At 46.5% G+C, this 21,004-nt stretch overlaps 1 protein-coding gene across 2 annotated transcripts; it reads right to left on the bottom strand.

Annotated features, from left to right (window-relative positions):
* Positions 1-1,570: 1,570 nt before the first annotated feature.
* cpn1 (carboxypeptidase N, polypeptide 1) lies at positions 1,571-20,036 on the bottom strand. 2 transcript variants are annotated; one of them, XM_030340017.1, is made up of 9 exons: positions 19,322-20,036; positions 13,298-13,509; positions 11,761-11,916; positions 8,931-9,107; positions 8,367-8,478; positions 6,079-6,218; positions 4,038-4,137; positions 2,694-2,812; positions 1,571-2,336 (listed from the first exon to the last, which is right to left on the bottom strand). In XM_030340017.1, the coding sequence occupies exons 1-9, from the start codon at positions 19,563-19,565 to the stop codon at positions 2,226-2,228; spliced, it is 1,371 nt and encodes a 456-aa protein (XP_030195877.1). In that variant the 5' UTR covers positions 19,566-20,036; the 3' UTR covers positions 1,571-2,225. The 2 variants fall into 2 exon arrangements, with proteins under 2 accessions (XP_030195877.1, XP_030195878.1); XM_030340018.1 differs by having other exon boundaries at positions 13,313-13,509; positions 19,322-20,031.
* Positions 20,037-21,004: the final 968 nt, after the last annotated feature.

Raw genomic sequence — 21,004 nt, 5'->3', positions numbered from 1 at the left:
AGTGGTAGTTTTTGCAGACAACAAAAAAGAAAGTGCTTTCTGCATGGAAATGTGTGACCCTAACCCTGAGTGTTGCAATTCATATTCATAGAATTAGCAGTATATGCAGTAGTAGCAGTAGTAGTGGTATAATTAGTAGCAGTATTTTTAGTAGGAGTATATGTTTACAGCTATATGGCACGTAAAGCCTACATCATCGTGTTTTTATATTCATATACTTTCCAGATGAAACGATCTGGCATGTTTTCAGTATTCTCTGCCTCATGGAAAGTTCTGGACTCGTTCAATGCGCCGCTGGGTGCCAACGGGCAGACCTCGGCTGGTTCCTGTTTGTTCCGGGACTATTGTTGTGAAAGCGCATTGTGTCCGCCACAACAACCGAAAGGAAAAGAGATGAAAGTTCTCTTGCAGAGTAGTTTAGTCAAAAAGAGAGGTGATCTATTGTTTTAGGATATGGTGGATGGATGACACTTTGGAAAGATCATAAAAATAAACAATGGTTCATCTTGAGGATGACAGTTTCACTGATGGATTCATGGGAAGAGGAAGGGCAGAGTTTTGTGAAAGAGAGAGAGAGAGAGAGGAGAGAGAGTGAGAGCAAGAGAGAGCGGGAGGGAGAGAGAGAAGAGAGGTAGAAAGAGAGGAGAAGAGAGCGAGAGCGAGAGAGAGGGGTAGAGAGAGAGTGAGGTTATCATGGAATTTTTCCAAGGCTGGTTCATGTCTGTACAACTCCCTCTCATTGTTTTAGAGTTGTATCCACATAATACAAATCCTAGTATATGAATGTTGATGTTATACAAAACCCTCTTTCATTCTGAGGATGATAATATTATACATATTTAGAATAATTAACTATGACTGGATGCATTTAGAGTATAGAGGGAAAAGTCCTAATCATTAATAATGAGGTGAGATTATACGATCCATTGAATGCTTACTGCAGATCAGATTATTTAATTCCAGGTCCCCCATGTTCCCGTTGGTGATCCTCAAGCTGCCGGGACCTGATCAGCTGATCTGACTGCCTTGTGACGCAGTGAACCCTACTGGACGCCTACTGGAACACAGTTGAGTTGGGAAATATCCGTGTATGTAATTTGGTAGTAGTCGTACAACTAGTAGCCTAGCGGTGGTGGTGGTAGTGTCACTGGTAGTAAGCCTAGTATTGAATAGTAGTAGTATGAGTATTAGTAGTAGTATTAGTATTAGTAGTAGTAGTATTAATTACAGATAAGTAGTAGATTAAGCTACTTTCAAACACCAGAAGGGGAATTTGGGTGGTAGTGGTAATAGACCCAGGTTTATTGCATAGCATGTTTTTTTCAACGTTTTTTGTTTCCCAGGTGGCCTTCTCCACCATGTTTTCAGTTTCATCTTCGCTCCCACGGAAACTTTTGCATTAATTCAATGTGACGGAAGCTAAGGCACCTGCTCCTCTTTGCCAGCAGATGGCAGTATAGTTAACCAAACTATACTGCCATCTGTTTTATTGTACAATGCTGGCAGCCATAGCCAAGGAATGTTTTGTAGAAAGTTATGTATATTGAAAAAAGTAAAGAATGAAGACACATGAATGTGAGTTTTCTTTATTTTTTATTTTTATCAATTTATAATGAATGTAATAGTAATAGTGAATTTAGAACTTCTTTCACAACTGTAGCTTTGTCATGTTCAACAAAATCACAATTTATGCATAAATACACAAGACGCACAGTTTAAATGTATCTACAAAACATTTGGGTAATACAATGATTATTATAACACATCATTTATAATGATCATATATTCTCACAAAAATCAAAGGCCATTCCGTATATGTGATGGTGTAAGGGGGTGTTTATGGATCTGTGAGTGTGTTATAATACCTATGTGTGTGTGTGAGTCTGCGTGTGGTTGTGTGTGTCTCGCTGGTGAAATTTTGAAATCATGTTTGCTGCACCCAAGAGACTTAAGGTTCCTTTACTTGCTTGTTTGTGACTGCCTTTGAGTGTAGGGCTGGAAAAGTGGGTGCACAGATGTGTGTGTGTTTATAAGAGAGTGAGGGACAGTGTGTGTGTGTGAATTGATAAGTTATAGGGTCTTTGAGGGGGCCGTGGTTGAGGCCAGGTGTGTTCATATATACATGGTGTGTGTGTGTCTTTGTGTGTGCGTGCATTGATGTGTGTGTGCGTGCGAGTGTGCGTCTGTGTGTTAATGCGGGCATGTGCGCGATCAGTGTAAGTGTCTTATCTGGGGCCCAACCTAGTGGGGACCTTGGTAGAAGACAGGTTCTTCTTGCTGTGGTGATGCTTGGTGTTCAGGTTGTGCTTGGGTGCTGACTTCAGGTAGAAGTGGAGCTGGGAGGGAGAAGATAGAGTGAAGAAGCAGAGGGTTGTTTATGTTTAGATTTAAATATATATACAATATACATACACCACCAATTCACCAATACATATACAACACCAATGTTACCCCTTTATGTTTGTTCTCAATGCCAAGCATAGAGAGCTGGTGTTCACACATTTTCAAGAGTGTGCACCGCACACATGCACGCACGCACGCACGCACGCACGCACACACACACACACACACACACACACACACACACACACACACACACACACACACACACACACACACACACACACACACACACACACACACACACACACACACACACACACACACACACACACACCCAGGGTAAGGGTTACCTGTATGGCCTCAGCGGGCCCCACGGTGACGGTGCTGGTGGAGGGGTGGTACCCGGGGGCCGTGGCCGTCACGGTGTAGGTCCCTGGAAGCAGGAGCCGGTAGTAGTCGCCCTCCGGCCCTGAGGCAACACAAACAACACTCAGTTTGTGTTCTTGGTTTGAATTAGTATTTCAATTTAATTTGTCCTGCTGTACCTGAACGCCTCGTCCGGGATTAATAAAGTTCTATTATTATTCTACTATTATTATTTAATCTTATATTTTCAAGTTAAACGTGTGGTGTCCTTTTAACAAAGCTTATTTGGTTGTTGATGGCAAAATGTGACATTAGCAAACCTCTGCTAAGCATCTTAATTCATACTTTTTTGGACTCAAGGACCGGACTCATGGACCGGACTACCGGACCGGACTCAAGGACCGGACTCAAGGACCGGACTCATGGAGCCGACTCAAGGACCGGACTCATGGACCGGACTAACGGACCGGACTCATGGACCGGACTCATGGACCGGACTCATGGACCAGACTGTTCGATTTTATCTTATTTCTAAACTGTTCGTAAAGACTCTGCGTTGTGTATTTTTTCCTCGTAGTAGTAATTCTTGAAGTGGAAATCAAGGCAGATGACAGGTTGGATCAGAGGGTTGAATATACGTTTTTTTCGAGGATTTAATACAGCATGGGTAGAGACTTAGGTAGAATAGTCTATAGTGTAGGTGGGTGAGGAGCAGTCTCCAGACATGCTCCTTTGCTGTCGATCCCTTTTCTAACTGAACCAAAGGTTTGGGGGGGGTATTATACGTAAGAAAACGTGAATAACAAAATAACAGACGCATTCTCTCCCTTGATAAGGTATGTGGCCCTGGCTATGTCCCAGACGGCTTGGGACCAGCCATTTGTTTCATCCTTGTAGGGACCTAAACAAATGGAGGATTGTTGGAAATAACACCTCGTATAAGTTGGAGAGGCACTGGCTTGTCCCCACAATAAGAAATGTGACCACAGAGAGAGACTTAAATACACCACTATTCTACAAGACTAGTCGACCGGACTCAAAGACCAGACCCATGGACCAGACTCTGATGTGTTGTGAGTCTTTACATCCATAGGCATTTTGGTTCCAGGTTCCAGAGTAATACACATTTGCAAATTGCTCCAGCGATGGCTAATTCAGTCCTGATTTCTAACCAAAATACATTAGAAGATAAAACAACGGCAACAACCTTTCCAACGAGAATTGTTTAAATTAATTATAAAAAATAAGACAAAATCATTCTTAATCATCTAATGCATCTTTGTTGGACTTCTTAAAGGCGTGCGTCCTCCTGGGCTTCCTGTTCTTACCGCTGGTGACATCGTGGTTGATCCCGGACACGGCCACCTCAGCGTTGCCGATGGGATTGTTATTCTCGTCGTACACCATGCCTTTGATCCCATGATGCACCTGGGTGAGAGAACAGCAGAAGAAGACAAAGGAGAAAAGCCTCAAGATGATGTTTGTTATTTTCATGTTAATTGATTCAAAACGATGTGTGTCTTTCTTAAGGTTGATAAGGAGAGTTGCGGGGCATGTATTCGATTATTTAGTCATTTCAATGTAGCAATAGTACAAATCATAATTGAGTAAACATTATTGGATGAAATATAATCCAATTAGAATGAATTATATGATATTATATCATACATATATCAGATAAGATCAGATCATATCAGATAGGCTCCACAATACAAACCCTGTATTTAGGCTCAACCTTATTTCTCACATTATGTTGGAACACAAGTTTAGTTTTCCAGTGTGTAGGACTAGCAGTAATGTACAGGGAGTTCTCTTCTCTGAAGACACCTGAGGCGTCTGCTAAAGATATCGAAAGATATAGATACTGTTGGAGAGGTATAAGGGTGTGCTGTTGGAACAAACTGTTATTCTACACAGTTCACTCGGAGGACAGCGGAGAAAGAGAGAGAGAGAGAGAGAGAGAGAGAGAGAGAGAGAGAGAGAGAGAGAGAGAGAGAGAGAGAGAGAGAGAGAGAGAGAGAGAGAGAGAGATTAATTTCTCAGTTACTCCCCGGTGGATATAGAGAGAGCCATTAGTGGGTCTGTATCGCTGCGTTCAGTCATAGCTCCATGACAGGTGGGATAAAGTAGGGTTTGTCTCTGCATACCGCCAGAAAATAAAACCGCCAGAAAATAAACCTTGTTCTCCACGCTTCAGAAGGTAGAATCAGTTTACATGCAGAGTATAGTATGCAGAGTGAACTAGACGCTTGGCTGCTGGTTAAAGGGTAAATGTGTGTGTGCGTGTGTGTGTGCGTGTGTGTGCGCGTGCGTGTGTGCATGTGTGCATGTGTGCGTGTGTGTGTGTGTGTGTGTGTGTGTGTGCATGTGTGTATATGCGTGCATGTATGGAAGGCCAAAAGGGTAAAAACAAAACCTAATTGTAAACGTGTAATCATCATAATGAACATAAAATACAGCTTTTTTTGCTGTACTGGGGCGTTGTTTATGGTGTTGTATTTTATTATGCCGTAAAACATTATTTCGCTGGTGTGACTGGTGTCTGAGTTTGGTTATTGTGTATTGGGGGAAGGTTCATAATTACTGGCTGCGAGAATCAAGAGGAGGAGCTAATTTGCCTGTTATGAAAATTTAACGCGCAATATGATCTGTTCAATAGCGCGTTCAAATGACATTGATTTATATCAATGCACGTCTAATGAGGCGTAGTTAGGACTCTTTCGGCCTTCCATAGTGTGCGTGCATGCGTTAGTGCTTGTGTCACGACCCCAGCCCCTCCTGCCTTGTTTGGTTGTTGTGTTTCTCCTGCTTTACTGTTGCAGGCATGTCTGAGTGAACAAAACAACATGCACCTGTTGTTGACAAGCAGTATGAGTGTTGTCCTCATTCCCTATTCCCTATGTAGTGAACACTATATAGAACGCTATTTAGGGAAAACCTTTCTGTTTCTTTTTGGATTTGTATCTTCAAATTTCAGACAACGCTACAAAATGGCGACACCTTAAATAGTGCACTATATAGGGCAGAAGTGGACCAATAGGAACACAGTATCTCTCTTGGGGCTCACAGCTGGCAACCATGCCGGGCTTCATGGATGTCCTCCTTTCTAGGTTCGGTTATTAGTCTTGAGTTGGTTTGTACTTCTTAAACACACACAAACACATGCACACACACGCACACAGACACACACACACACACACACACACACACACACAACATCTTACATAACATTTGTCCATTCATACACCCATGACACCACTGATCAAGGCCTCTGGTCAACTCTGATTTACAAATAAATGCTGATCCTTGGTGTGTGTGTGTGTGCGCGCGCGCGCGCGCGCATGCGTGTGTGTGTGTTTGTCTGTGTACCTGCTCTATGTAGGACACCAGGGCCTCGCGGTTCCCCAGCCACTCGCGGGGCAGGGCCGACTCGGGGGGGAACTTGTCACAGCTCAGCTCCAGGGTGATCTCAAAGCAGTTGGTGGACAGGTAGTTGAAGTCCTGCATGCCTGGGAGTCACACACACACACACACACACACACACACACACACACACACACACACACACACACACACACACACAGTTAACAGAACTTATTTCGAGGACCTGCTTAAGTGCTGAGAAAAGAGCTAAAGAATAAAGCTACTCATCAGGGGACAGGCATGGCGTTTTGGCTTCCCTGCTCCATTTTGTGACTCATTTAGGATAGACCTTAGTAAAGGAAGTTTATATGATAAATTACAGTTAAGGAGGTTAATTTCTGTTAGTATATGCTACACGTTGACCTCCTAAGATGGCGGAATTTGATTGGTTCGCTTTCTCGAGATATTGGGCAATATCCCATGATTGAAATCTCGACCTCTGGAGATTGTTTTCATGCGCGTGACGGTCGTCTCGTCACGTTAATAAAAACAAATAAACCGCCAATAAAAATAAATAAATCGCGGCGAAAAGTGTTATCTTGTTTATTTTTTCGAGCGTTTACGTGTAGTATATACCTACTAAAACCTCAGGCTCCGTGAATAGAATAATTGTTAAATAAACTATAATTAAAGTGGTTAATTTATGATAAGCTATGGTTAAGGAGGTTTATTTATGACAGACGACGTTCACATCAATGTTAATTTGTAGAATCACACAAAGATTACCAGACATCAGTGAATTGGAGGTAAAAATGTGAATCATGTTAAAGTTGTACTCTTAATAATGTATCATTACGTTTTTATCTGTGCAGGAATCATAACAGTAAAGAGACGTCTGAATGCATTATATTTCACTGAACTTTGACTAGATTTGCAACCAGGTTGGGAAGATAAACAATCAAAGAGAAGTAGGACTGTGATGCATGAGTCACATGAGTCAGAGAAAACAGGACTCTGATGCCAGTAAGAGGAATCAGAGAAGTGATGAAATCACAAAGTTAATCAAAAAAAATTTAACTTTGAGACCAAACGCTGGAGTTGCACAAGCAGAGGAGGGGGAAATAAACTCAACGCTGAGCTCATTCAAACACCGACCCGGTGCTGAGCGGGAGAGAGTGTACTGGGGGCAGATTAGGCTGAGCTAGGGTCCTCTTGAAGTTAAGCAAACATAACATGTCTCTACTACAGAGAGAATGTAGGTGTGGTGTTCACATCTATGCCAACAGGGGCATGAATCAAGCAAGAGAGAAAACGGAAAAGTACTACAGTATACAAAGGGTCGTTTTTCAGATTGTCGTGCCTAGATATACTGTGGCAGATTAAGTTAATTGTGGCTTATTTAAGGCGATAACATCATTACTACATTTTCATACAGTTCTGAGTTGTTAGAGTAATATTTGGGTGTATCCTAAGCCTTGTAAGCCTTGTTTTTGGGAAGGTTGTTGGCTATTTAAAGACACTACCTATGCTACCACTTCAGCTTGGATAGCGCTATTAACAACAATTAGCATTTGCATCATTCGATTTAAATATAAACGGTGCGGAGACCACAAAGTCAACAAGACATTTAGCATTCGAAGCCAACGGTTTTCCACCAAACCCTGAGGTGGACCTCATCCAGGAAAACACAATCATCGCATCACAAAGTAAAACCAAAACCAAATAAAAACCAACTTGAAACAACAAGAAAAATGAAATGGGTCAACATTGGCTGAGTGAACTCTTCACTCTCCACTCAGCTAATCGAGATTTAATCAATAGACAGGCCCTAAACCCTTGGTCCAAAGGGCTCCTAGAAAGATTAAACTGTTACATAACTGTTAGATAGGCAGTTACTCAAAGTGCTCTCAGCCAAGTGCTTCATAAAGGTCTATAGACGCTTTTACCGTCTTCTGGCTTCTCCCCGTTGCTGTTGTGATTTGGACATAATCTGTTTTCCGGCTGTGTTGCCCTGCAAATTGTTGCTTAATATTTGCACTCTGCACCCAACATGGGTCTGTCTGCTCACAGACAAAAAGACAAAAAAAACAGATAAAAAACGAGAAACACAGTGAGAAAAAAAGAGGAAATATCAGTTTTCCTGGCAGTCCAGCCGCAAGGGCAAGAGAGTTTAGGCATCAGAAAGTGATGGAGGGGGGAATGGAAAACGTTTGAGTTCCATGTTGTGTTTCTGACATCTTTGTTGTTCTTGGCTTGGAGGGCTGGCTGTTGGAGGGCCGGGGGGGTGGTCTTACCTTTGGACAAAGAGTACCAGCTGGCCCCATTGGTTATCCCCTCGTCAAAGTAGTCTCCGCAGTTCCAGCCCTCGTGCATCCAGCTGTGGGCGTACGAGTAGGCTTTGGCCAACTAGCGTTTGGAATAGAATCAGATTCGGGTTTAGGTTCATCTATTAGATTTGCATTGAGGTTTATTGTAGATGTAAATCCACGTTTAGATTTATAATTTCATTCATGTTTACAATTAGATGAAATGCTACATTCAGATTTAGATTTAGAATAAGAGATTCAGATTCTAATTCAGGATCAGTAATCATTTGCATTTAGTTAGAGATGGATTTAGGCTTAAATTGCAGCTAGATTTAGTTTCAGAAACTCAGACTAAGACCAAGATGAGATCCTAATAGTCACACGTGAGACAGAACAAGATCCATAAATGCTTTTCATGATTATTCCAGAGGAAAAGCGTGATTAAGAAATCGGATGAACCGCTAGCATGCACCGCTTTAAACAGCAGCGTGGTGAAGACATCTACGCAACCTCAGTCAACAGTAGGCCTCTGATCGGAGGAAGGAACGGTACCTTCTTAAAGATCTTGTCATCAGGCGACGCAGCGGAGGTGACCCGGCCCCGGATGCGGGGGTCTCTGGACTTGTCGAAGGGGTAGTTGGCCACCACGGCCCCCCCGTGGAGGTTGGCCGACAGCACAAAGTTGTAGTTCTGCATCCACTTGATCACCGCCATGGTCTCTGGCTCCACCTGAAACGGACGACAACGTCAATACGGACGCTAAGTCTGGACCACATCGACCTGGACGACATCGACAGACTGATAATGGTGGTGAAGAATTTGTGGCGCCAGAAGGTAAAAGGTTGGACCCCAATGTCCACAGTCTACCTGTAGGCCTCTTAAGAGCAGGAAGGCACCGGAGTGGCTCCCTGCTCCTCAACGACACGTATCCTCACCTCAAGAAGCTTTGGATAAAAGCGCCTGCTAAATAGGGAACACTGAATAGTTGCACTTTACCAATGGAAACTCAACCCGGGGAAAGAATTGACCGGAGGCCCAGACGGGCGCCACCGGGTCTACTTCCAATCTCGTTCCACTAGAGGGTGGGCAGAGAGGCTGAGGGCTGTCTCCAGCTAATTGGGTCGCTGCCTTGCTGTTTCTAAGGAATTGTTTGCAAAATATGTAAGCTGGAGTTTCCCCTGACTCTGCAAGCTACGTTTTGGCTGCGTGAAATGATCCACATTAAAGAACTAATGACATGTAGCTCATGTTCCTCGCATGTTGACTTAACAGTGGCCTTCAGTGGCCTTCTTGAAGTAGGCCACTGTTTGAGCGGGGCGAATCTACAGGCAATCTAAACAATAAGCCAACGCTTATACAAAGACTGCTTAGGTATATTAATTAGGGTTCAAACAGCCATGCAGTTAGCAAAGCACACCCCTGGGGGCTTTAGCACACAGAAATCATTCAACATTCAGATTTAACCATCATCACAGCTCATAGTTCTGTAGGGCTCCAATAGATACTATCAATATTCATTGATCACATCAATGGTTACCGAGTAAAGAGGCAGAAAGTCAGTCCACTTTGTGTTGTTAAAGCAGCTTTGTGACGTATTCTGTCTTCCCCTCTTATGACGGTCTCCCATGGAAACTTAGCCTTCATGTTTAAAATAACCAGCTGGCCTCCTCCACAACATCAACAACCTGGCCTTCAAACATACCATCATCAGCCTGGGAATGGATGGAGCCAGACTGTTTAAAAGGCTCTGCCACAAATCAGGGGCTGATTGGTTGGAGAGGGAGGGAGGGAGGGAGGGAGGGAGGGAGGGAGGGAGGGAGGGAGGCCTCACCAAACCACCAGTGGTTAGTAGCCATGATCTCTCTCCCTTATCCCAGTGATGTGTACAGGATAATTTGCACAAGGCGTGTCTTTGAAACAGTGTCCATGTCCTCATTTGAAATTGCAGTTAAAAGTTCAGTGGACCCGCTGTGTTCAACTTTGACCTTCCTTACCCACTCAGCCAATCCCCTTTTAAGGGACTGATTGAGATCCTAACAGGGGCAATGGCTCGAGCGCTAGCAAAACAACTCCTTGAGTGTGTTACTGTTGTGCTCCGCAAAGCTTTACGCGTATTGAAATAGAAGAGAATCAACTGACTCACACTGTTCCACAAACACACACAAACTGTTTGGGGCCACAGCGCCGCGGCAGTGGCGTCCTGCTAGCTGGGGGCTCGCTAGGAACCTTCACATTCCACTCTAAGTGTTTTCAGAGGCTGTGATGCTAACTGTGGCTCTCCGCTGAAGCCACGAGTAGACCAGAGGTGCTCCGTGTCCCCGACCAGAGAATTGAAAGAACAATAAACAGTGCTGACTGGCAACCAATTGGCTCGTGCCAGATCTCGGTGGCCAATGAAAGCGTGTTAACCTTGGACCTCTGATGGAGGACCTAGGAGTTGTAATTCTTGTGGGTGAGAGGAAGGGGTGGGGGGGGGGGGGGGGGGGTCTTTTATCTACATATCCGTGGGAGGTGGGGGCTGTGGCTGTTACACGTTAGAGAAATGTTATGCTCGCTTCCATGCGAGCTGGCTACCTTGGCATCACCCTGGTGGAAGATTACAAAAGTGTTCAAAAGTAGTGTGTGTGTGTGTTTGTGTTTGTGTGTGTATACTAGTGTGCGAACAAGGTTAGTCTCAGTAGATATTAGTGTGAGGACAGGGTTAGTCTCAGCAGACCCTAGTGTGAGAACCGTGTGAGTCCAGTACACACTAGTGTGAGAACAGGGTTAGTCCATCAGTAGGCACTAGTGTGAGAACAGGGAGAGTCCATCTGTAGATACTAGTGTGAGAACAGGGTTGGCATGTAACAGCCCATTCCATCCGTGGGTCGCTGGGAGCCTGGATGGAATTAGCTGCTGCTGTGAGAAAAACACACAGCCGTCCTGGGAGAGCGGTCCAGGCCTGTGCTCCATTTGGCTGGCTTGTGTGCCCTATATACGCCACTATTTAGGGCGTCACCATTTTCTTGTGGACAAAAGTGGTGGTCTACATAGTGCACTGCTTATACCCACAATGCAACGGGACGGAAGTGTACAACCGATGCACATTTGGGGAACAGGAACAGTTTGGGAGGAAGTTGATGGGGAGCAGGTTCACGGGGTTAGTGCTGGCTCCATTGGACGGTTGATTGGCCCTCCCAGTGTCGCTCCCATCTTTCTTTAGCCAATCCAATGACTGGGATAGGTATAATCTCGGGTTAACATTTACTGAATCTACAGCTGTTTCTGTGGTAGTGTGTGTGTGTGTGTGTGTGTGTGTGTGTGTGTGTGTGTGTGTGTGTGTGTGTGTGTGTGTGTGTGTGTGTGTGTGTGTGTGTGTGTGTGTGTGTGTGTGTGTGTGTACCTGCTGCTCCCAGTTGTCGGGCAGAGGGAGGTGGTGGTTGCGGCCGCTGGTCTTCTCGTAGTAGTACATGAGGGCGTTGAGGTCCGGGAAGTTACGGTTCAGATCCATCTCCCGGGCGTTCCCCCGGCCCACCAGATACCCGTTGAACTCTGGGCCCTGTTGAACACACACACACACACACACACACACACACACACACACACACACACACACACACACACACACACACACACACACACACACACACACACAGACACACACCACACACACACAAACACACGCACACACACAATCAAACACTCTGGTTGGTTCGAAAGAGCAACGATACAATCAACCATCAAAGCCAAGAAAAAAATCGAAATGAAAGGTTATTGCTTTCTGCAAAAAGTCTCTCATTGGCTAGGGCTGGTGCCCGATGACATCAGTTGGAACCAGTTTCTGATTGGCTGGGGCTGATGCCCGGTAACAGGGACACTTGGAGCCAGCTGGAGCCCAACAGAGAGGAACCATTGCAATATATCTGAGGTTCACCAAGAATGAAGCCTGACTGTTTAGAGTTGAGGGTTGGGTTACCGCTGCCCTCTTGGAGACAAGAGGGGACATCCAATACCCCCCACACACCACTTTCTGCACTTTCAGTTTTATTTATTTTTATAAATCCAGGTTTTGCCAAAGTACGTGTTGAAATGCACTTCTGGTATACCACCTTGTATTGTATTGTGATCATTATGCATCATAGGGTGTATTATCTATTGTCTATTCTATGACAAACCGTTGGTCGAAGGATCCTTGCATAACTCTCTGTTACGTAACATGTTCTCTGATTTATCTCTGAAGAGGTACACAACTGAAAGATGTGGGTCCAGGGCGATCCTGTTGGAGGGGGTTACCGTGTGGTTTATGTGCGTTTCTCCCCCCCTCTCCCTCCAAAGGAAAAGCACAATGGACCTCTGTGTGTGTGTGGATGGGGGGGGGGGGTGCTTGTGTTCCCTTACACGCCGGTGCCTCGCAGCGCGATCAGCCGCTAAATTACAGCGAGGCACGCAGCTCCGTCTGAGACACGAGCGCAGAGCACCGCACGCACACACGCAACCGCATGACACGCAATTAGTGAGTCCTCCGGACGCGTGTGTGTGTTTAAGGGTATGTGTGTGTATTTGTGTGTCTAGGTAAGCCGCACGCTTTGTGAGGTAATGATTACATCCACCCACACACACACACACACACACAAATATCAAACTTAAAATGCAATCATTTCACATTCTGACACAGGTTTTAACTTTGACCACCCCCCCCACCTCCAACCCCACCCCCTCCCTCTCCTCACCACCCCCCCCTCCCTCTCCCCACCACCTCCCCCCCTCCCTCCCCTCACCTCCACCCCCCCTCCCTCTCCTCACCACCCCCGTGTGTGTGTGTGTGTGTGTGTGTGTGTGTGTGTGTGTGTGTGTGTGTGTGTGTGTGTGTGTGTGTGTGTGTGTGTGTGTGTGTGTGTGTGTGTGTGTGTGTGTGTGTGTGTGTGTGCGTGCGGTGTTACCCGTGTTAGCCGTACCTGCCTGGCGGCGACCTCGTAGCCGTCGGGGTTCATGGAGGGCAGGATGTGGATGCGCGTGTCGTGGATGAGCTGCTGGATGCGGTGGTTTCCGGCGCGGTACTCCTGGCACAGGAAGGCGCACAGCTGGATGAGCAGCTCGCGGCCCAGCACCTCGTTGCCGTGCATGTTGCCAACGTACTTGAACTCCGGCTCCACTGTGAGGGAACACATACAAAGCATTTGGGGCGCATGAACGTTAGCGTTTTGGCGGAAGCTATTACTTCCTGTGAGTGGTGTAGGCTACACCAGTCAGCTTTCCCCCGGAGAGAGAATAATAAGACAATGACAAGAAGAACCACATCCAAGATTGAGATGAGAATACATTTGGAGTTTTCTGACGAAGAATTTGACAAAGTATTATACAAAACGTGTAATGTTGACAGGTATCTCTCAGTCGGAAGTCCCTCCCTCTTTCTCACCACTAAACACGTGACTGAAAGTGATATCGCTCTGTCCGAAGAATGTTAGGAGGTCCCACCCTCTTTCGCCAAGAGCGAACTTTCAGAGCGAGATAGAGCAGTTTGGCTGGTAACCGGAAGGTTGCTAGTTCGATCCCCGGCTCCTCCTAGCTGATTGTCGAGATGTCCCTGAGCAAGGCATCTCACCCTGACTGCTCCCGACGAGCGTGCTGTCGCCTTGCAGGGTTGACACCGCCGTCGGTGTGTGAATGTGTGCATGAACGGGTGAATGTGAGGCAATATTGTACAACGCTTTGAGTGGCCACTGGGTAGAATAGCGCTATATAAATGCAATCCATCTCTCAGCAGCAAATCGCCATTGTTAATTCAGCATGGCTCACATAATTGAAAAGGAGAAAGAAAAAACAACATATCCTCTAAACAGCAGACATAAAATGAAGAGCAAAGTGCAGTGTGTTTAAAGTGCAGAACAACATTGTTTAAATGTTTTCCACTCCTCCTCGATGGGGGGACGGCTTTGTTAGGCGAACGAAAGAAAAAACAGAAAGAGCAGCAGTTTAGCTGTATCCCCCATTTTCATCGGTATTGTCATACCGTTATATTTACTGCAATATGTTTGCGGCAGAAAGGTAATCGTTCGAGTTGACGTACGAAAACAATGGACGCTGTCCACTGATGTAGTGGCAAGAGGTATGCAAAGGAAATGTCAAATGTCAGGGTAAAAATAAACAGAATGACACCAGCCTGGTCCAATAAAGAGCAGGAAGTCTTTGCACACAAACACATTGAGGTCATATATGGACACGCACTCACACACGCAGATACACAGACAAAGATTCACACTGATGCACATAGACACACACACACAAACACACGCACATAGAAACACACACACACACACAAAACACACACTCAGGGACATGTTAATGCATGCATACATATACATAAGTTATACAATACAAACATTAACATACATTTGCATTTGTCTGCATAAATGCATTTAGAATGACTTGAATGTGTTCCTGTTCTTCTTTTTCAGTCCTGTTGTATTATTGTCCTGTGTGTTGTATTTATGTCTTCTAGTCCTTAATAGTGTTGTATTTATGTCTTCTAGTGCTTAATAGTGTTGTATTTATGTGTGCTCGTCCTGTGCGTTGTATTTATGTGATCTAGTCCTGTATAGTGTTGTAATTATGTGTTTGTGTCTTGCATTGTGTTGCATTTATGTTTTCTAGTCCTGTTTAATGTTGTATTTATGTTTTCTAGTCCTGTTTAGTGTTGTAGTCGTGTGTGAAGAAGTTCTGTGTACAGAGCTGTATTTATGAGTCCAATCCTGTATAGTGTTGTCTTTATGTGTTCTAGTTATGTGTTGTAGTGTGTGTTCTAGACGTGGCTTCTGTCCTGTAATTATCAGTCTCTGAAGCCTGCCTGAGGATTTTGCCAGCAATTTGTTCCAGGGTATAAAACTCTGTAATTTAAGCATCGTACTTTGCACACACTTAAATTAGACACTGTAACGGTTCAGCACAGAGCATTTCAAAGAGGACATGCTCGTTTCAAAAAAGAATCTAAACTTTCCTGTGCACAAAACCTTTCTACCCTGTCTTTTAAGGTAACAAATAAAATTCCCTTCCAAGCAATCCCTATAACTACTCTGCATTCTAACTTGTTTTAGAGCAACGCTGGATTAACATTGTATGCTTAGATTAACTTGTAAATCAACCTGGATAAAAGCATCTGCTTAAAGAAATGAGTCAATGTTAATTATTGCAGAAGCTTCTCTCCAAAGGGATTCACCCTGAATTCCGATCCATTCAGATCAATGTCCTTTAGGGGCCACACGTCACTCACCGGCTCCCGGTTTATGTCCTCACATGTCTATTGCTGTACGTGCGGTGCTTCATTCCGGGTCTTGTGTGCGTTTCACAAGACATCCCCCTGGGTTTCCGGAGTTCAGGGTTGTTGTGAGAGTCTCTGATTGGCAGGTCTGAAGCCCCAGAGCAAACCAGCGCACTGACGCAGTGGGGAGGAGGAGGAGGAGGAGGAGGAGGAGGAGGGGGAGGGGGAGGAGGAGGAGGAGGAGGAGGGGGAGGTGGAGGGACTATGGGAATGTGATTTGGAGCTGGCGTGGATTATTTGGATATGGTAATCACGCTCTGCTGAGACAGCCACCTATCCAAACAACCCCCCACTCTCTATATGCATACGGCTGTTCAGTGCCCACTCGGACCCTTGGGGGAGGGGGGCTGATGGGCAGGGGAGTTGATGGTGATGGTGGGGGGGGAGGGAGGTTAATTAAACAGCACTGAAGCACAATTGGAAGCCGGAAGCCGGGGCCGTCTTGTCCAGCTAAAACATCCTAGTGGAGGTTTAAAGTGGTTCTCCACCTCCTCTACTCTAGGATTGAAGGGTTGGTGGGGGGGGGGGGGGGGGGGGGGGGGGGTCCAGCTCTCTGAATGTGGGCCCTCTGCAGTCCGTCCTTTGTTACGGATGGAATTTGTACTTTCTAACGTTTGTTATCAGATGTCATACAAAATAGAACAATATAATACCTTAAGAAAACAGATACATTTCCCCTTGATTGTAGATCGATACTGTATGTGTGTGGTTGTGTGTGTGTCCGTGTGTGCGTGTCTTTGCACGTCTGTGTCGAGGTAGTCGTGCGTGCTTGTTTGTTTTTGCAGAAATGGACTTGCATGCACGCAAGGGGGTGAGCATATATGCGTGTGTGTGTGTGTGTGTGTGTTTGTGTGTGTGTTTGCGTCGGTCTGAGTGTGTGTGTGTCTGAAGTCATTCATGACGACTGACGTCACAAACGGCATTCAAAACACAATGAGAGTTCTCTGCACATGGCGTTCCTCCTCCCCCCTTAACTAATCTATCCTCCAGTCTGACCTACTGACCCCAACCTACCCCCCAACCCAGGCCCAGGAAACACAACGCCGACCTCAGCACTGCATGCACTTGGGGGGTGTGTGTATGTGCTTGCGTGCGTGTGTGCGTGCGTGCGTGTCTGTGCGTGTGTGTGCGTGTGTGCGTGCGTGCGTGCGTGCGTGCGTGCGTGCGTGCGTGCGTGCGTGCGTGCGTGCGTGTGTGAGAGAACAGCGTGCACGGCCCTGACCAACCCCTAGACCCAACTCTTCCCAGCTCCGCTCCTATAGCCACTAACAACACACTTCCTGTTGTTGCCGGGAAACACCCTCACATCCTTCTATTCTGGCGCCGGAAGCGTCCAGTGAGTCCGCGCGGCGGCTCGCCAGAGATAGGCAGCGACGGCTCCAGCAGCGAGGGACAAAACAACTCATGGGGGAGAAAGTACATCTCCGCTGAAGTCATGGCTCGCCTCTGGCTCAGGTTGTGTTGTGTTGTCGGTTGTGTTGTGTTGTCGATTATCTTGTGCGTTCATGAGCAGGATGAACTCATCGTGGGGGGGAAACGTGCTAACCTCGTATGAGGTGCGCGGGTCTGATTCCGACCTGTGCTCCTCTGCTGCGTGTCATCGCCTCAGTCTTTCTGCTTTTGAGTAGAAGTTTGTCATGCCTTCGGGAACGGGACGGGGACAGGAGACTGGCTCGAGGAAGAGAGGGAATGACGTGTAGCGTCAGAGCGTAGGATAGGTCAGCGTCCAAACGGGGGCGGCTTGAAGGCATGTGAGCCAGGTGGTTAGCTTGGCGCTCGCCGCAGGCTGCCGTGTTGTCCACCTCAATATGCTGCATGCTTGTGTTGGGGCTAGCTAGGGTGACCACGGTTCATGGAGAGGCGCCGGCATCGCTGACGTCTCCGGTATGTTCCATGGCCGAGGCTTCCAAGGCAGAGTGTTGGTTCCAATTGTGTGTTGACGGTCCAGGGGAACGGATTTAGAGACAACAATTTAAAAAACCAAACCTTGAGAGACCAAGATCCGCCAGTGTTGTTCTGGTTTTGGTTTCTCTTTTCGTCGTAGCGATCTGCCAAGTTGTCTCAATAGACCCCGACATGCACACACACACACACACACACACACACACACACACACACACACACACACACACACACACACACACACACACACACCATGTTTCCATCCACATCAATGAGGCAACAAAAACATTGGAAATCAACCGCAGATGTCCCACACACGCTCAATCTTTTGTCTGTGCTCCCATTGTTTGAGGACAATCTTCAAAACCCATCCCAGCGAGACATCTTGAACGCTTTCCTGACAAATTGTCACCCCCCCAGTGATGGAGAGGGAGAGAGAAAGAGGAGAGAGAGAAAGAGGAGAGAGAGTGAGTCAGAGAGAGTCAGAGAGAGAGAGAGAGAGAGAGAGAGAGAGAGAGAGAGAGAGAGAGAGAGAGAGAGAGAGAGAGAGAGAGAGAGCCCATCCAAGGGAGCTATATAATAATTTGTTCTTCAGAAGAACTAGGAACCACATGGCAACATACGATCCAGAAATATGACCCGCAGAAGGAAAACCTCACATTCTCTCCCTCATCTGCAGTAGTAATCCACAGGCCCCCCACAGTTCAGTTCAGCCTGGCACGCAGAACATGCATACCAACAGCCAACAGGACTATGTTTGAGTCCTTGATTTACCTCTGGTTCTCCCGCCAGAAAAGGGGACGATGCAAACAAATTTCCCTTCTGGGATTAATAAAGTACAGCTTGACAAACACACTTAAACACAGACATGCCTAAGAGCTGTTGACCTGTTTGCCGTAGATACTTTGGATTAATAGCCTAAAAAGCCTTAAAAAGAGATTCCTTTCCTTGAATACACACACATGTTTGGTATCTCAGATCAACCAACAAAGTAAACATTTCCTGAGACGAGCTTGGTGTTCTATTCTGAGCTTAGTGTTTACCATTTAGTTATCTAGTTGTACTTTTACAAGATGTGTCAATAGGGAGCATGGATGGGTTAGGTCATCCTACCCTAGGATACCTACTGGTAGGCTGCACACATTCTGGATCAAAACCAGAACCTCTGGGCTGGGACTCACACGCTAACCCCTATAGTACCCCCTGTAACTGTCCTGTGTTAGATGTTAAGGTGCTTCCCCAGCCCAGAAGAACCCCGACAAACACCCCATCGGGCCAGTGTGCCATACCCGTGGTTGGCGGTTAGCTGTCAAATTAAGTTGGTAAGCAAGAGACAGCAAGTGTCCAATTCTACAGTTGGGTGATGCACCCTTAGATGTTTAGTTTGGTGTTGTGTTGTCCAGTTCCGGGCAAGAAAGTCAGTTCACTGTGTTTTACAATCAGTTTGGAGTGCCTCACACAGATTTCTTCATTGTCTATCACAAGCCATGAAAGAAAACCATCGAAAGAAACACAACAACAAAAAAAAAAATCAAACCATGTAAAGAGCAACATGCAATTGACTAAAATAAAATCTAACTGGAGTGAGTCTGGGGGTGTGGGTCGAGTGCAGTTGTACACGTCAATTCATTAACTGGACACACGGTCAGTTCGCTGCCAAACCGTCAGTAAGGTGATCTGATATTCACGCGCGTGTGCGAGAAAAAAAAAAAAACGAGAACAGGCGGGCGAAGGGAACCCAACTCACGTGCTTCGTGGATGCCGGGGTTGTCGCTGAACTCCAGCACGTACAGGTGGCGTCCCTCCACGCTGCGGCCGATGCTGTAGATCCTGGTGATGTAGGGACACTCGTTCTGCACGGCGAACATGGCACGGACCATGTCCTCGTAGCGGTGGTGCTGGAACTCAGAGTCCCGGGCCAGGGCACCCAGGCACCCCAGGAGACCCAGCAGGAGGGCCACCAGCTGGGCAAGGTTCCGGCTCTGCTCCATGGCTCTGGTTGTGGCCCCTAAGTTTCCCTGTTGCTCCTCAGCTCCTCAAGGCTTTGGGGGGTAGAGGTGTGAGGGGGTGGAGGGTGGGGGGGGGGGGAGGGAGACGGGTTCAAGGGGAGGAGGGGTTTGTTTGCTCTCTTCTGGTTTCTGTGAGTTGGTTTCTCGTGGTCAGAACCAGCCGTGGAACTCCTCTGGTTCTTCTTCACTCACTGCATGGACCTTGAAGACAAGCCTCCACCAAGACCCCAACTGCTCCCGTTCCTTCACGTACTCGCTCGCCCTCTCTGCCTCTCTGGCGCTCTCTCTCTCTCCTGTTCCCTGCCTCATGCACACACACACACACACACACACACTCGCTCACTCACTCTGTGAGTCTCTCTCTCAATCCCTCTCAGTCTGCCTCCTCCCACGTACAGAGGGACGGCCCATCCAGTCCACTCTCTCTCTTTCTATAGCTCTCTCTCCATGTCTCTCGACCCCTCCTCCTCTCTCTCTCGCTCTGTCTCTCTACCCCCTCTCTCTCTCCTGACAGCTGGTTCTCGCTCTTTAGTTCAATGCGTGTGTCTCTCTCTCTCTCTCTCTTCTTGTCAAGTACGTGCTAGTTAGTTTACTAGCACTCAAGGGCTACAGCTGCAGGCACACACACACCTCCTCTTTCTCCTACTCTTTCTGAAATGGTTCATTTTGTGTGTGTGTGTGCGTGTGTGTGTGTGTGGTGTACACCTCAGACTCCTCCACTCCCCCTCCTTCTGGGAAAGAAGATTGTTTCCACAGAACTTTTCTCCACAACCCCTGGGGCCCCAATCACTTATTCATTAACCCTTAAGTAAACTCTCTCTCTCCGTCTCTCTCTCTCTCTCTCTCAACCCCCCCCCCCCACCCCACCATTTCTAAACACATGCACAAACCAACACACATCCATTCACATACCCACCTGAATTAATCCCACATTACCACTCATCCGTTCACAAACACACTTGTGTAAGTCACCCACAAACAGAAGGTTCTGTGTACAAACTGAAAAAACACAATGGCGCACTGCGTTGTTATTGACAACAGAATTTGAACAACACTAGAGCTAATAACAATAAAAGTACCACAGCATAAGCGAAAATGCTAACACAATACTAATACAATACTATTATAAAAAGGATGTTTCCCCCCATAATTTCTAGTAGGAGCTGCCAATACTGTTAAGAATCATGACAGGCAGGCCCCTGGGGGGCCCTATGCAGAATCCAGCAAAGTCTCATGGGGGCCATCAGACTCTGGCTCGTCAGAGGAGAACCAGACCAGGAGCCCTGGGAGGAGAGAGACAGTGAGAGAGGGAAATAAAATAAGAATAGTTGAACATCAGGGTCCTGGAAGGGCCTCTTTCACACCCTAACATAGCCAGCTTCTACAGTCTACCTGTAGCCGTCCCAGAGCAACCTTCCCTA

The sequence above is a fragment of the Gadus morhua genome, chromosome 18, assembly GCF_902167405.1.
Source record: "Gadus morhua chromosome 18, gadMor3.0, whole genome shotgun sequence".
In the NCBI taxonomy this organism is placed as follows: domain Eukaryota; kingdom Metazoa; phylum Chordata; class Actinopteri; order Gadiformes; family Gadidae; genus Gadus; species Gadus morhua.
This window is presented reverse-complemented; position numbering and strand designations above follow the sequence as displayed.